The sequence below is a fragment of the Drosophila grimshawi genome, unplaced genomic scaffold (genome assembly GCF_018153295.1).
Source record: "Drosophila grimshawi isolate 15287-2541.00 unplaced genomic scaffold, ASM1815329v1 contig_311, whole genome shotgun sequence".
NCBI lineage: Eukaryota > Metazoa > Arthropoda > Insecta > Diptera > Drosophilidae > Drosophila > Drosophila grimshawi.
The window spans coordinates 24,466,087-24,478,946 of record NW_025063098.1 but is presented as its reverse complement, the minus strand read 5'-3'; the positions used below and the strand labels follow the sequence as shown (position 1 = coordinate 24,478,946).

The 12,860-nt window shown below is 37.4% G+C and overlaps 1 protein-coding gene across 4 annotated transcripts in view; it reads right to left on the bottom strand.

Annotated features, from left to right (window-relative positions):
* Window positions 1-12,860, bottom strand: part of LOC6568094 (maternal protein pumilio) — a 106,126-nt gene that overhangs the window by 76,918 nt on the left and 16,348 nt on the right. For 2 of the 4 annotated variants that reach the window (XM_032740791.2, XM_043215253.1), the window contains exon 2: window positions 7,071-7,082. The exons of the other annotated variants lie outside the window; for them this stretch is intronic. In XM_032740791.2, coding sequence (XP_032596682.1) covers window positions 7,071-7,082 — 12 coding nt within the window. The remainder of the gene's footprint in view (window positions 1-7,070; window positions 7,083-12,860) is intronic. 4 annotated transcript variants of the gene reach the window in all.

Genomic DNA, 12,860 nt, shown 5'->3' with positions numbered 1-12,860 from the left:
TAATCAATTCATTCAACGTAATCTATCTTTTTATGCGCTGCAAATTCTGCAAATTGCGCAACAGCAAAAATTCAGATTGCATAGAAACTCAATCAGGTCACGTTTTGGCTGTGTCTTGAACTTGACCCGATCTAAAGTCACTTAAAACTTAAGCAATAACACATCTATCTTACTGGCGTCAATTAAAAGATAAGATATTCAAATCTTCTTTCCGCTTTAATATCCAATCGCATTCTTAATTGTTTCCTACTTATCTCATGCATATGGATGGCAAAGATCTTGAAATCTCACGCAGCTTATTGCGTTTTAAGCTGCAGTCTTAGTTTTAGTTGTTGTTGTTGTTGTAGTTGTAGAGTTGCCAGGTTGATGGCCATAGCTAGATTGCAGACGCTATAAATACTACAATACAATTCGGATAAACTATTAAAATGTCGCAAAAGGTGGCGCTGCTGTGCAAAGTTTTATAAAGTTTTGTACGAATACAAAAACAACAACAAAAAAAAACAAGATAGATAAAAAAACCAAAGCAAAATGCAGTAACTGTAAATTTGTTGTCAAGAAAACAAAAGGCGCAATGTTAAAAGAAGCGAACAGGTAAAGGTAAAGAAGAAAACAAGACACGAATTGGGCAACTGGGAAGTTCAAAGAGTGCCAGACAAAATGCCGAATCAAGGAGAGGGGGATGAGGGTGCGCCTTGGGGGGAAAACAGTCAGGTAAAGTAGGTGTAGCTAGCTGACTGGCTGGCTGGCTGACTGGCTGGGCATGAGACGAGGAGAGTACTTCAAGTATTTTGTATGTCAATTGCTATTCAAGAAGTCACGACAAAACAGCAAAAGAAGAAGCACAAGCAGAAGCAGAAGCAGAAGGTGATATCAACTTGTAGTGGGAGCTGGCGTTATGGAGGCAGGCGGTGTGGGAAGAGAAGTGACGGCAAAGTGCCGCAAAGTTTATAAGCACACTTTTTTCCTCTCCTCTCCTCTCTCCTCTCTTCTCTTTTTTTTTTTCTTGAGCTAAGAAGTTTTCAAGTCAAGCAGCGCAGGTGCTGCATAGGAGAAGCAGGGGGGGATCAACGGTAACTCAGTTTGTTAATTAAATTCACGCTGAAGCAAAAAGAAAAACGAAGAAAATGAGAAAAGAGAAAAATAAAGAACGAAGCACCAAAAATGCTGATATATTTAAATATGCGCAGACGAAAAAGGTGTCATGATGTAATCTTTGAGCAGCGTGTGCCAAGTGCACAGAAGTGTAAAGATTGAATGCTGAAGCCGTCGTCTTGGACAGGGTTGTCAGGCTGTTTGCTTTGGGCCCTCATGTGTAATTAACACATAAATTATGCTAACCACAAGCTCTTTTGTAGCGCGGCGCTTCTTCCTCATTTTACATTTTCTTCTTTGTTATTGTTTACTTCCCATATGATATCCCCCCATCAACAGCATTTTTTGTTGTTTTTTTTTTTGTTATTGTTCTTTAAGCCTTTCTTTCGCTTGGACATTGACTTTCTTGGCCAAGTTCATTGACTTTGGTTGTTCTGTTTTAATATTTTCTGTTGTTGTTTTCTTTCTATATTTATTGTTGCTGTTTGTTTGTTTGTTGTTGCATTTCGACTTTCATTTAGTTGCCATTTTTTGCGCCTTAATATATTGATTGCTTTCCAAATGATATTCAAGCCGCATTTATGCGGAATATATTTTCTATTTTTTCTATTTTTTTTTTTTTGGTTTTGTATTGTGCTTTCCCAGTGTGATGGAAGCCCTTTCTAAAGTGACAGGCAGCTCATGCGATTAGCAAATTGCTTAGATAGAGTTGAAATAGTGACCCTAATACACTTAACGCAAAAAATTAAGGCGAATGAGCAACCTTTTTTTTAAATTTTTTATTTTAGTTTTCTTCTCGCTCGGCAAGTACAATCAACTTTTGCACACTTTCAAAAGAAAGCCTATCTTTCTAATCTTCTAATTATGTACGTTTATTAAATATAATATGAAAATTGAATTTTACACCCATTCTTCCCCCAAATAGACCATATTCCGTTTTTTTACAATTTTAAATAGTTGCTTCTCATTTATATTTATCATCATCATCATTTTTTAGATGTTGAAGACCAAAACCTTTTCTATATTATAGTTGTAAGTAGACTAGATTTCTCCTCCCAACACCGAAATATTTCAACTGAAATTTAGGCTGACACCGCAGCACTCACGAACTCTCCTTGACATGTCGTCACCTCTGCCAAAGTGCAACTCTTTGCCAGTTCTCATCATTCATGAGCCGCACGTTTCTAACAGCCAACATTGGACAACAAATAAACACAAGTTCAACTGAAACCTGACTCACATTTTTCGCGTGACAAACCCAAGCACAAAACTCACAAAGAAAGCAAATAAAATCGTGCATTTTGTTGATAAATAGTGAATCCACAATAAACAAGCAAAGAAACTAACTATAAAAAAAAAGATATGAACACATTGATGACGTCGAATAAAGATGACTATTAAGATTTTAATTTTATTTCAATTATGAATAATATTTTAACACACATAACAATAAATATTTCGCTTGCAACAAGATTTGTTGTTCATTTTAAAAAATATGTCAAATGAAAGCCGCCTTGATTGACTGTCTGGCTCGACAGGCCTCACAAAAATCACATTTGTATGGGCTCCCACGGAGCCGGTGCTTTTTGGCATAAACCAAGAAAAACAAGTTGCTCAATACGCCCACTAACTGACCGCATTTGCGAGAGTGGGGCAGTATGATACATAGACAGACAGAGAGAGAGAGAGTGTGTGTGAGAAAGAAAGGGGGGGCAAGGGGTCACATCTCTACCTGGTGAAAATTCCAAAGGCCTGCACAAAATATTGTCTTCTAAATGAGCGGCACTTATTTATGTAGCTTTTCATTTTTCTTCTCAACTTTTTGGTATTTTTGTCGTTTCGTGTTTTCTTTTCATTTTGCTGTCGCGACACTTTTCACACTCGCCTGTTGACACTTGTTTGATAAATTTGTTTTTAGCTGGTTTTCTTTTCTTTTTTTTCTTTTTTTGAGGAGTGTTGTCGGTGAAGGGGTGCTTTGGCATATGTCAAATGGCTTTGTAGTTAATTCTATGGGAAATGTGTGACTAATTACGATAAAGAAAAAGGAAATTTTAAGCTCAGGCTGATCATAATACTTATGGAACGTCAAATTTACATTTATTTTAAAGAAAATCAGCATATTTTATATGATTTTTAATACGTTTTTTTGGCTATAAAAAATATATATTCCTTTTAGAGACATACGTAGCAGTTTTCATTTTGTATAATCAAAGTTTTTACTCAATACAACTGAAAAATTGCACAATTTTGTGGCCTTTCTGTAGTTCTATGCCAAATATTTGAACTTCACTCCAATGTCAGTTGCAAGAGAGAGAGAGAGAGAGAGAGAGAGAGAGAGAAAGAGAGAAAGAACCACTTTGACAGACAGTTTCAATTTGCACTAACTTCACAGACAAGTCAAACCAGAGCACCAACTTGGTAAATGCAAGCGGTAGAGCGAAAGAGAGAGAGAAGGGGAGGAGGAATGGGGGGTCAAAACATAAACTAGAGAAAAACAATTTATATGAAGCGCTGCGGCAAAAAAAAAGGGGCAGCTAGAGAGAAAAAGCCCAAGCGACGTCTTTCTCTTGGTATTAAGGTCAAACGCGTTAAACCAAAAACAGCAAATACAAAAGCAGCCGCAAGAAAGAACAACAAATGACGAAACAGGTAATACAAACTGGCAGCAGATTTGCAACAGCAGCAGCAGCAGCAGCAACGGCAGCAGCAGCAGCAACCACAAAAATCAGAAAGCTATGGAAAAAAAAGCGTCAGAACATTGGCAAGTAACGGTAAAGAAGAAGAGAGTTAAAGAATTGGGTCAGGCACAGCGTCAAAGCGCGCAGAGGAAGAGGAAAGAAATGTGCAACGCAAATAATTGGCCAAAAGCAAAGAGAGAGAGAGAGAGACAGAGAGAGAGAGAGGGAGAGAGAGAACTGTACACGAAGAACCCGGCTTAAATGAAAAGAAAGTTAAGAACAAACAGAGCCACAAACGCGAAATCAGCCGCTGCTGAAGCCAACACAGCTCCGGCTTACCGTTATGTTGACCGCCTTAGTTAACGGTACTGCTGCAGAACACAACACCTCGCACCCCTCCCCTCCCCATCGCCTTCGCCAACCTACCCATTCCAATGCTCTGCTGTGACAGCAGCCTCCTCCTCCTCTTCAGCGAAACCGGTTAGATTTCGCTTTGGTCGCTTCTTCAACTCAGCATTGACACCCATTTTGCAACATTGAGCAAAAAAAAACCAAAAAAAAAAAAAAAATAGTCTTTGACTTTGAGTTTCCCTCGGGTTCTGATTGAATCGAAAACTGGTTTTCAATCAAATCTGAAGTTGAAGACAAGTTCTAAAGCTTTCTAAACGATGCAGCCACACAGCAATATTTGGTAAGAACATCAAATTTTTATAGTTTAAGACAATAAATTCATAATTAAAGTTTCATCAATTTGAAATATATATTGAATAGTTTGTTGAATGTGCCGTCAACTTTTGACAAGTTTAGCTCATCAACTTTAATCAGTCATTAGCTGCATATTATCACTCTATAATTTAATGGAATTAACTTAATATTTTGCATTTTTTTGTTGTTTGTTTTGTGTTCAGCACTTTAACACGATTAAAGCATAAGAGCCAAACCGGAAATTGCCAAATGCACTAAAAACCAAAGCCAAAACCAAACTTGGACGCTTCCGTTTGATTGCTTAAAGCTAAAAAAACAAAAAACAAAAAACAAAAAACAAGAAATGTTTCAGATATTACTTTACAGTTGATGCTTTTATTTGTTGGTATCTTTAGCTTTACTTTGGTTTTGGTTTTGGTTTTGATTTTGATTTCCACTTTAATTAAATCATTTGATTTGCGCACGAGCACAAATTAGCAAAGTTTTAGATTCCAAAGCACACAATAGAAAAAAATACGATTGAATACTAATTAAAATGAATAATAATACAAAATTCAACGAGTGGCGCAACGAAAAGTTTTGCTATACGTTTTGCAGTACTTCAATCATTCAATATATCATTTACCTTCTATTCAAAATTATTAATTGAATACTTTCAGTGCCTGCAATTCAATACATTTCGCAATTATATATATTATATTGCACTAATAACACTTTCAATTTAATTTTCTTTTCAATTCATCAAACAATTACAACTACTTTCTTTATAAAGTACTTTCTTTGAAAATGTAAATTTAGATCTCTGAACAATCACCAATCATCCTTTTCTTCGATCGCCTTTTCTTCAATTGCTGTTCAAGTACGCATTCAATTTTTAGTAACTTTCAATTCAGTTCATTCATGGAATACAATTTACTCGGCTTACTTCAATCTACGTTTATTTCATTTATATGCATTTAGTTGATCTTTAACTCAATTCAATTCATATTGAATGAGTCTTTCAATCTTTTCAAACACACCACTTATAAACTATAATATTCACTTTTTTTTTTTGTTTTTTTTTTTAGCTTATGGTCTTGACATTGTAGAACTTGCTATAACTAGACAGATTTCGATTCAGCTTGAATAGCTTGCCACACAAGCCTAGACCAGTTTTTTTATGGCTTTTTTTTTTTGAGAATTGTCAAGGAGATTTGAATGGAACGCGTGGGTTCCCAAACCATTTCCTAAATAAATGTATACATTCCCCCCTTCAACGATCACCACTCAAATTGTGTGACATTTTAATTAAATTACTCGACGATGTCAGCATGTCAAAATTATTTCAATTTGATGAGTTTTGCATTCACTCACCTTATTTTCATATACTGTATTTGTTTTGGTATGTCAAAATGAAGAAAACAAAAACTTAGACAAAGGTTGTCAAGCCAGTTTCCACAAATACAAAACAAAATTAATAAAAATAAAAAATTCCTATATATAAATTATAATTAAATTAGTAACTTGTTTTATAGCCCGACAACCATCCGTCATACAGTTTTAAAGAGTTGTTGTTGCCTTTATATAGGTCTGTTCCCCTTTGCCTTAACTAAGTGATATTAAATTTATTTATTATGCAAATTTTTATTTAGGACTATGAACCTTTTTATTGCAGACCTTTTGTAATGCAAATAAATGATGTATTTTAATTTTGTTGGACTCGGCAGCTTGGATTAACGTCGCATTAGACAAATAATATGTATATTCATACAATATCTATGTTGTCGTAGTCATAAGCAAACAAAAAACATAATCGCTCTACAAACCAATAAAGAAAACATTTTAGTATCCTCTCCAAAAATACATGGAATCCGAAATAGACTAAAATATCTGTTGACTGATGACTAACCACCACAGCACAAAATAAGCATATAAATTTATATTAATAAATACAACCTCTAATATATATATATATATTTATATATATATATATATATATATATTTATGCAGACCTGATTGCTGAATTCAGAAATCACAGCGAGTGACTAATAAATTCCCAAGACAATTTATGAGGCAGCTCTGAATTGTGATATTTAAATTGCCTGCCTGCCTGCCTGCCTGCCTGCCAGGCTTACCTGCCAGAAACTTGGTCAGCATTGATTTTGCTGTTATTGTTATTGTTTGAGTGTTTTTAATGAGCTGCCAGCTAAAATAAAACTTGGCCCAACAACGCAAATGATTTTCTAATAGTTTACCCCACACACTAAAACTGAATGGGCCCACTTTGACCCAATGACGCAAACGGATGGCCAAGCAAAAGATTTGTTTAGAGCACAATAGCAAATGCCGATACCAATTTCGATATTATATAACACTGAATTGAGCATTTTGGCATTCCGTTGTTAGTAAATAAAAGCATTCGAAATAGAGCCATGTGCGAAAATTCGTTCGCTCATTATACCAATCAACAGAAATCTCCAAATTTATTGCGTGTATGTTTATATATACACATATATATATATATATATATGTATATCGAGCTGATCGGGGGGCAGGGGATGCGAATTTGTAGCTCAGTTGCATGTTGCTTGACTTCTAAACAAGTTACGTACATTGTCACCTACCTGCAATGAGAAAGAATTGAAGAAAATGAATTAGTTATATATTATTTAATTAATGCTCAGCATTTCTTAAGCATAAAAAATGGTATCTTTTTTTATATTAATAAGAAGCATGTTCTTATTATGTTTGTATGTTTTTGAGAAATTTATTATTATTATTTTTTCTAAATCAGCTATTTGCATACAGTTTCTTTTGGCTTCAACACCTGACCACATTTAATAAACCGCTTTTCATCAGACCTTTGCCGGTTTAAAAACTTTAAATCGCGTTTTGTTGCCAGACTTATTGAATCGTTATACTAGACGCTGTCAACAGTTTCGGACTGATGGACGACGCTACAGACTGACTGACTGTGTGTGTGTGTGTGTGTAGCAACAAAGGCTTTGGCTTTTGCCTATTTCTGAGCCTGGCAAACTAGTTAAGCCACAGGGGATAACCGAAAAAAAATCCGCATCAAAAGCGCTGGCTCATAAATCACGAGGCCTCTTTCAAAAACAAAGGTCGACTGCGACACAAAAACCAAAACAATCAGCCGAGCAGCCCTACAGGGGTGATTCAATGGGTTGAAGCGGGAGAAGAGCAGAAGAGGAGAGGAGGGGAGGAGAGGGTAGGAGGGGAGTGTAGGAGAGGAGGTGGAGCAGCGAGAAGGCAGTACATCATGCGGCGGGTCAACAGTGCTCCTGAAGTTGCGGTGCCTCATAAATATTGACGCGTTTCGCGTATGACAAAAATTGTCGAGCGCGGTTTGTAAAAATAAATTCATGGCTTGTAAAATGCAGAAAATCCAGGAATATGAAATATTTAAAAAGGCCATATAAAAGACAAGAAAGCGCCAAAGCCGACGAATTGCCGGACAGCGGCCGAGGCTGGCAAAGCGGCTTAAACACACCCAGACACACAAAGGCACAAGGCATATACCGATTTTTTGGCCCATGGCCCTTTGACCGCAAAGTGCTTCAAGGGTGTGTGTGTGTGTGTGTGTGTGTGGTTATATGTGTGTGTCAGTTTGTTGTCTGGTGGTCATTGGGATGTTCCATTTTCATTGCCTGCATTTGACTGGCGACCACTCGAAAATATCATTTACATATCCTGAGCGCATCCTTGACGCCTGCCGCTTTCAAATATACACGAAAAGCTTTTACATTTTTTATACTCACAACACACACACACACACACACGCACACCCCCACCCCCAATACAGACAGAGAAAAAATGAGAAACGAAAAAAATTTCACAACCTCAATTTGGTATTTTTGTTTGCATTTTGTTTTTCATGTGTCGCATTTTTTTGCCCCTTTTATTTATTTATTTATGCCTTATGCCTCAGTTGCCATCGTTGAGCTGACCGTGCGCTGCCCCCCACCCCAAAATCTCCCTCAACCACACGCCCCCTACTTGTGGACCCTTTGATTTTTGGCATTCGACTTTGTTGTTGTTGAATTTAACGCGTAAATTAAATTAAATTTTCATGTTGCAACTTTCGTTTTTTTTTTTGCGCCGAGTTGAGCACAACTCAAAACCAACCCCAACTCCAAAATCCGGCTGCGTCTCTCCGCTTTTGATAACCATATATTGTATTAACAATTTCATTGGCTTTAAATTTTAAGCATAGTTGAAATTGTATTAACATTTTTTCTACATTTCTCTTGTAGGCTTGAAAAATGTAACACAAATTTCTGCATTTTTATTTTCGACTTCAAAGTGCAGTGTTTTTTTTTTTTTGTTGTTTTTTTTTTAAGGATTTTCTTTGTAAATTGCTTAAATGTTTATTTTTCCCGCAGCCCTCAGAATAAATAGATATTAACAACAGCCCACAATCTCAACAACAAAAACAGCAAAAACAACCAAATTTTATGGCACATCTGTGCGTTTTTCTCTTCGATTTTTCTTGGTTTTGTTTTGTTTATGTTTTAATTACGTTTATGCGGTTGATTTATGTTGATACAGACGCCACGGGGGACGGGAGTGGAGAAGAGGGCAAGCTGGCCACACATTGCCAGATGTGTTTGTGTGTGCGAGAGAGAGAGAGAGAGAGAGAGTGTGTGTGTGTGTGTGTGTGTGGGTGGATAGGTATGTCTGTCTGTCTGTTTGGTGTGTCTATTGGCTAATGTTTTGCTAATGGCCTGGGCCAAACCATTTGGCCTTAAGCGGCGCAACAAGCACCAAATGCTAATTGAAATGGGCAAAAACAAAAGCAGAGGTTTAGGTAAGGTTTTAATTAGTATTATTATTATTGTTCTTTTTTATTAAGTGCACCACCTATGGAAAAATGTGAACAGCTGAGTTTGTGCGAGGAGGAAGGGCGTGAAGTGTGACAACTATTCAAAAAATGTATAACTTTCTTCTAGAATAATGATTTATACATCAGCTACGACTTCAAATTTAGAATTTTATCTAATTTCAAGTTGATCGCTTCTTACTTTTCGTCAAAGAAAAGTCGAGTGTTTCTTATTCGATCTTGTTGAAATTAGTATTTCAATTCAATTCTAAGGCTCTGCCTTCAAAACTAAATATTATTATTGCTATCGGAAATCGATATATATGTATGAAAGTTATCGATAAGATGCAATAAAATTACATTCCAAATACTTCCTTCTGCCAGTTACATATTTTTACATAAAATTATTTTCGACAATTTATTTATGCTCAACATTTAATTTATATTAAGTATAACAAAAAAAAGAATATAACAATTATTAATTAATTAATTATTATTAATGCGTGTGATCAAAGCGGGTTCACAGTACTCGCTTAAGGTTCATCCATTTGTAATATTCACAATCAGAACTCTGCACCTTTGGCCCCGAATACATATGCGTTTGTATGAAATGATGTATGTGTGTGTGTATTTTGTTGTCTACGCACGCATTTCTCATACATATTCCATTTGCTGTTGGCATGATAAATGACTCGCCTGCATTCTATATGAGCGAAAGAAATAACCATTCATCCATCCCAAACAACAACTATCTATGCCATCTATCTAACCGTCTATCTATCTATCTATCTATCTAACTGTTCTATTGCCATGCTTTGTATTTTTGGTTAGTCAACAATATGGCAAAATATGTTGCGGACTGCAACAGCAGCAGGCAGAGAGTCTATACAATTTGACTATCTCTCTCTCTCTCTCGCTATTCTCCTTTCTCTCTCTTTCTCTCTCTGTCCAGTTTCTGTTTTTGTATCTAATATGACCATCGAAAAGTTGCGCTATTGCTGCTTTTGTTGTTATTACTGCAACTTGTCAGTTTCGGCGCAAAGACCATCAATTTACTTAGCTTTATTATGTGCACACGCAGTGGGGAGTAACTCCACCCCCCACTACCCCTTTGTTCCTCATCCACCCCACAAATATGGCCCATTTTTTATATTTTTTTTTGTTGTTGTTGTTTGGGTTTGTTCTTGCCACGCTCCATTTTGTATTGGCGCTTGGCCCTTTTTGTTTACGCTTTGCACGCAATGCATAAAAGCGGTTGGGTAGCAAAAAAAAAAAAGAAAACAACGAAAAAAATATCAGAAAATCGTTTTCCCATCGCAGTATGCAAGTGTTCCAAGCCCTGTTGTTCCCTAACCCCTTCCCTTTTCTACACGTTTTGCAGCTAAAAACAATGGCAACAAAATGTATCTTGACACTTCATCGTTAGCCAAAAAGTAGCGCAACATAGCTAAACAAAAGACAAGCAAGGCAAGCTGCCACAGAGGGCGTGGCAGGCACCATGTGACACGAGGCGTACAAATATAAAGGGGGAAAGGGGGTGCAAGACGAAGCACCCAAGAGGGGGAAATGCCTGCATTTTCGCGCTTGGCGTTAAATTCCCCTGACAGCTATAAAATTGCATTTTAGAGTAGCGCAACACAAAAAAAAAAAAAAAAAACAACTCGCAACAAGAAGTAAGAAAAGAAGACAACAATAAAAAAAAGAAAAAAAAACGAAGCAACATTCCATGGCCAGGCGCAGATACTTTGTATCTATGTATCTAATAAATAGTTATTGCCAGCACACAAAATTGATATTCCCCAATGCAATGCGAACAGACAGACAACAAAATGATAGAGAGGGGGTGCAGTGGTGTGTGCGTGTGTGTGTGGAGGGTGGAGACAACAAAAGTGCGACATCATTATATAAATTGTGTGTGGTTGAGAGGAGTTGAACGGCAGCAGCAGCAGCATCATATGTTTTGTATCTATTAGATACGTGGAGCGTTGAGTGCTTGCTCTGCCGGCTGGTTTGAAGTGATTTCACACACATGTTCTTCTACAAGCCACCCACACACAAACATCCCTAAAAATTATATATGTATGTGTGTGTGTGTGTGTGTGTGTGTGTGTGTGTGATTGCGTTTCAGCACACAAACATGACCACAGGAAATGTTTCACAGCTGTGCGAAGAAATGCCAAAACAAGGCAAAAGTATCTCTGCGCTCAGCTATTTGTCTTGAAATGGGAAAAGCGAAGTTTGGCGCCGTTGCCTTTGGGGTTAGTAGTAGTAGTAGCGAGAGAGAGAGAGAGGGAGAGAGAGGGAGAGAGGGTTGTCCAAGCATTTAAGCAAACAAACAGAAAATGGCACGTGACAAATGCCAGATACTTCATATGTGTTTTGTATCTAACGGATAGACAAGAGCAGAGCTCAGATTGCGTCTCAGGCATTCAATTCAGCTTAAAGGGCAACTCTCGCCAGAGTTGTCAACATAGGCACAAAAGCAATTTCCGACTCGCCGTGTCTCGCTCCGTTTTGCGTGCGCTTTAAGTGAATTTTGATGACATACAGAGTTAGTCACACATGTTGACAGGCAACGGCCCGCAGTTTTGAGGCCTGCCTGGCTGCCTGCCTGGCTGCCAGCTGATAGCACAAGAGTGTAGCACGTGTTGCAGCCACGTGAGTGGCTCGAGGGCAATGCGACGGCGGCAACAGGGTGGCGGCAACCCTCAGTTACTTTTTTTTTTTCGATTCAGCCTGCGTCTTTCACTTATGCTGAGATTACACGCTTGTCAGCCCAAGCCGAAAACCGTCTGTCCATTTGCCATGCATATCAAGTTTATGGCCAAAAGGGGTTAACGGTTTGTGTACGGACTGGGTAGACAGGATCGGGTGCAAGCATATAAATTTATATATTGATTTTTGTGCAAATAAATAAATGTGTTTTAGTTCAAAAAGCAGCTGTGGAGGCTTTAAAAATGCCGTCTAGATTTCTCTAAATATTTTGAGTGGATTACGCCAATTAGCTGTCGCAAAAGTAACTGAAAGATACATAAGCTGGCACAGCATACACACACGTAAACATCTGACAAAATTGAGATACACGGCGAAAAGTGTGTCACACACGTCAGAGCCAAGTGAAATTGTCATTATTCTTGGACAAGCACAGTTACTTGACTCGCAGTGCCATGAAATTCAAATGCTCATTGCATTAACCATCATGGCCAACTTTCACCCACCTAGTTGTAGTTGTAGTTGTAGTTGTAGTTGTAGTTGTAGTTGTAGTCGTAGTCGTAGTCGTAGTCGTATCTATGTATCTTTGTATCTTTTGGTAATGCGCTTCTCGTGTCTGTAATGCTTAGCACTGACAATGCATTTATTTGTTATTCAGAGCACTAACCATGCTCATTACTCATCATTATTGTTGTTATGATTATGATTGTGATTATGATTAGTATATCATTAGACTTTTAACCCAATTTTCTTTTCTTCATTTTGTTTTTCTGCTACATTTTGAACATTTTCCACTTCCTCATTTGTGTGTTGTTGTTGTTTGCTGTGTGCCAAAAAGGGCGGGACAACA